The 1,614-nt window shown below is 54.7% G+C and overlaps 1 protein-coding gene across 3 annotated transcripts in view; it reads right to left on the reverse strand.

The window, feature by feature from the left end:
* GRK5 (G protein-coupled receptor kinase 5) overlaps positions 1-1,614 on the reverse strand; it is a 197,861-nt gene that overhangs the window by 11,999 nt on the left and 184,248 nt on the right. For all 3 annotated transcript variants that reach the window (XM_023530096.1, XM_023530095.1, XM_011359232.2), the window contains one exon: positions 1,307-1,399. In XM_023530096.1, the coding sequence (XP_023385864.1) occupies positions 1,307-1,399 (93 nt within the window). The remainder of the gene's footprint in view (positions 1-1,306; positions 1,400-1,614) is intronic.

The raw sequence follows: 1,614 nt of genomic DNA on the forward strand, positions 1-1,614 counted from the left end.
TGACGTGCATGTGCCAGGTGGCCAGTGGCAGTCAGCGGGTTAACAGAGAAGGCCACCCACTGCTCGCTCTGTCATCCCCATTAGTCAGGGTGGAGAGACATGTCCCCTGGTGGCCGATGGGCAGGGTGTTTTACTCTGGGCTTCCTGAAGTGGGCAGGGAAGGGCCGTGAACGGGCTTCTAGGGGCTCACGATCTGCAGCTTCCTGAGTGTCTGTAGGGGACTCAGCCAGCAAAGGTGTTGACACACACGCAGGAGCAGGAGGCTCCTTGCTCTCCAAACACAGCGTGCCCAGATGGCGGCGGGTGCCAGGGCTCTGGGGCACAGGGAGCGGGGTCTGTGGAAGGGGGCGCTCCTGCCCTCATCCCCCAGGCTGGATTTAAAGCAGGCATCACTCTTCCCTGCAAACCCTGAAAACGTCATGGTGGGCAGGGCACTGGGCCAGGGGTCCTGGGCCACGGTCCTCCTTGGCTACACGCCTGGCCTCCTGGGTGACGAGGCAAGCCACGTCCTCTCTCTGTCTCCGCTCCTCATCAGTCACACGGAGGCCGCATCTGCCTGGCCAGGTCACCGCCGGGCATGTTAGAGCACTTTACAGAGAACAAGGCAGCAAATAAAGCATGAAAGACACCCAGTCTCACCCACTGTTAGAGATGAAAGGATAAACGAGACGGGAACGTGCTGCTCACGTGTCGGACGGGAACATACGAGAGTGTTGATGAAGCTCAGAGGAAGCCCGCACTGGGACGTAGACAGGACTGAACGCTGGGGGCCGCCGCTCGGGAGGGCAGCTTTGACCCCGAATCAGTGCTCTTTGACCCTGAAATTCCTCTGCTAGGAATTTCTACAGCTGTGCTTACAAAAGTGCGTAGAGGTGGACATACAAAGGTTTTCATCGCTTAGGGAAGGTTGCACGCCACATTGAGAGCAACCTCCACATCCATCGATGGGTTAAATGAGGCACACAGGACTCATTCAAAGAACACAGCAGCTCCTCGTTCACTCGTGAAGGAAGGGTTCCCAAGGACAGCGAACCAGAAAAGGACAAGGTGCCTGGATGCCGTGTGTGTACATGAGTTGTTGAGTGTGTGTGTGTCTGTGTGTCTGTGTGTAAGAACACTTTAACAAGCGCAGAGCACTTCTAGAAGAATACACAAGAACTTAAGTAATAGGAGAAGGATGCTCAATTTAATTGGAACCATGGGCCCATGGAGGTGACATTTTTATATGACTTCTCGGGTGGAAACCTGTACCCCCCACGCACACGCTGGCACACTCATGCGAGGGGTGTGTCGGGGAAGTGCTCACCTTTCCAACCACTTCCACTGGAGAAAGCGATCGAAATACATGCTGTCCAGATACTTGTGGAAGGGTTCTCCACTCAGGTAGTTGTGGACAGACCTGGCTCAGAGAGAACACACAGAGAAACATTTTATAATCCTGATCTCGAAGCAGAAGGGCAGAGCCTTATCCAGCAGGTTAACGCTCCAGCTTCATCCATTTCCAGACTTTAGAATGCAAACACAGAGGCCCCATCGTTCTAGAAGGTTGTTTGAGAATGCCTGGCTGAGCCCACAAACGTGTATTGGGTATCCGCTTTGGGCATGGTCCAGGCC

Source organism: Pteropus vampyrus, unplaced genomic scaffold, assembly GCF_000151845.1.
Source record: "Pteropus vampyrus isolate Shadow unplaced genomic scaffold, Pvam_2.0 Scaffold46, whole genome shotgun sequence".
Lineage (NCBI taxonomy): Eukaryota > Metazoa > Chordata > Mammalia > Chiroptera > Pteropodidae > Pteropus > Pteropus vampyrus.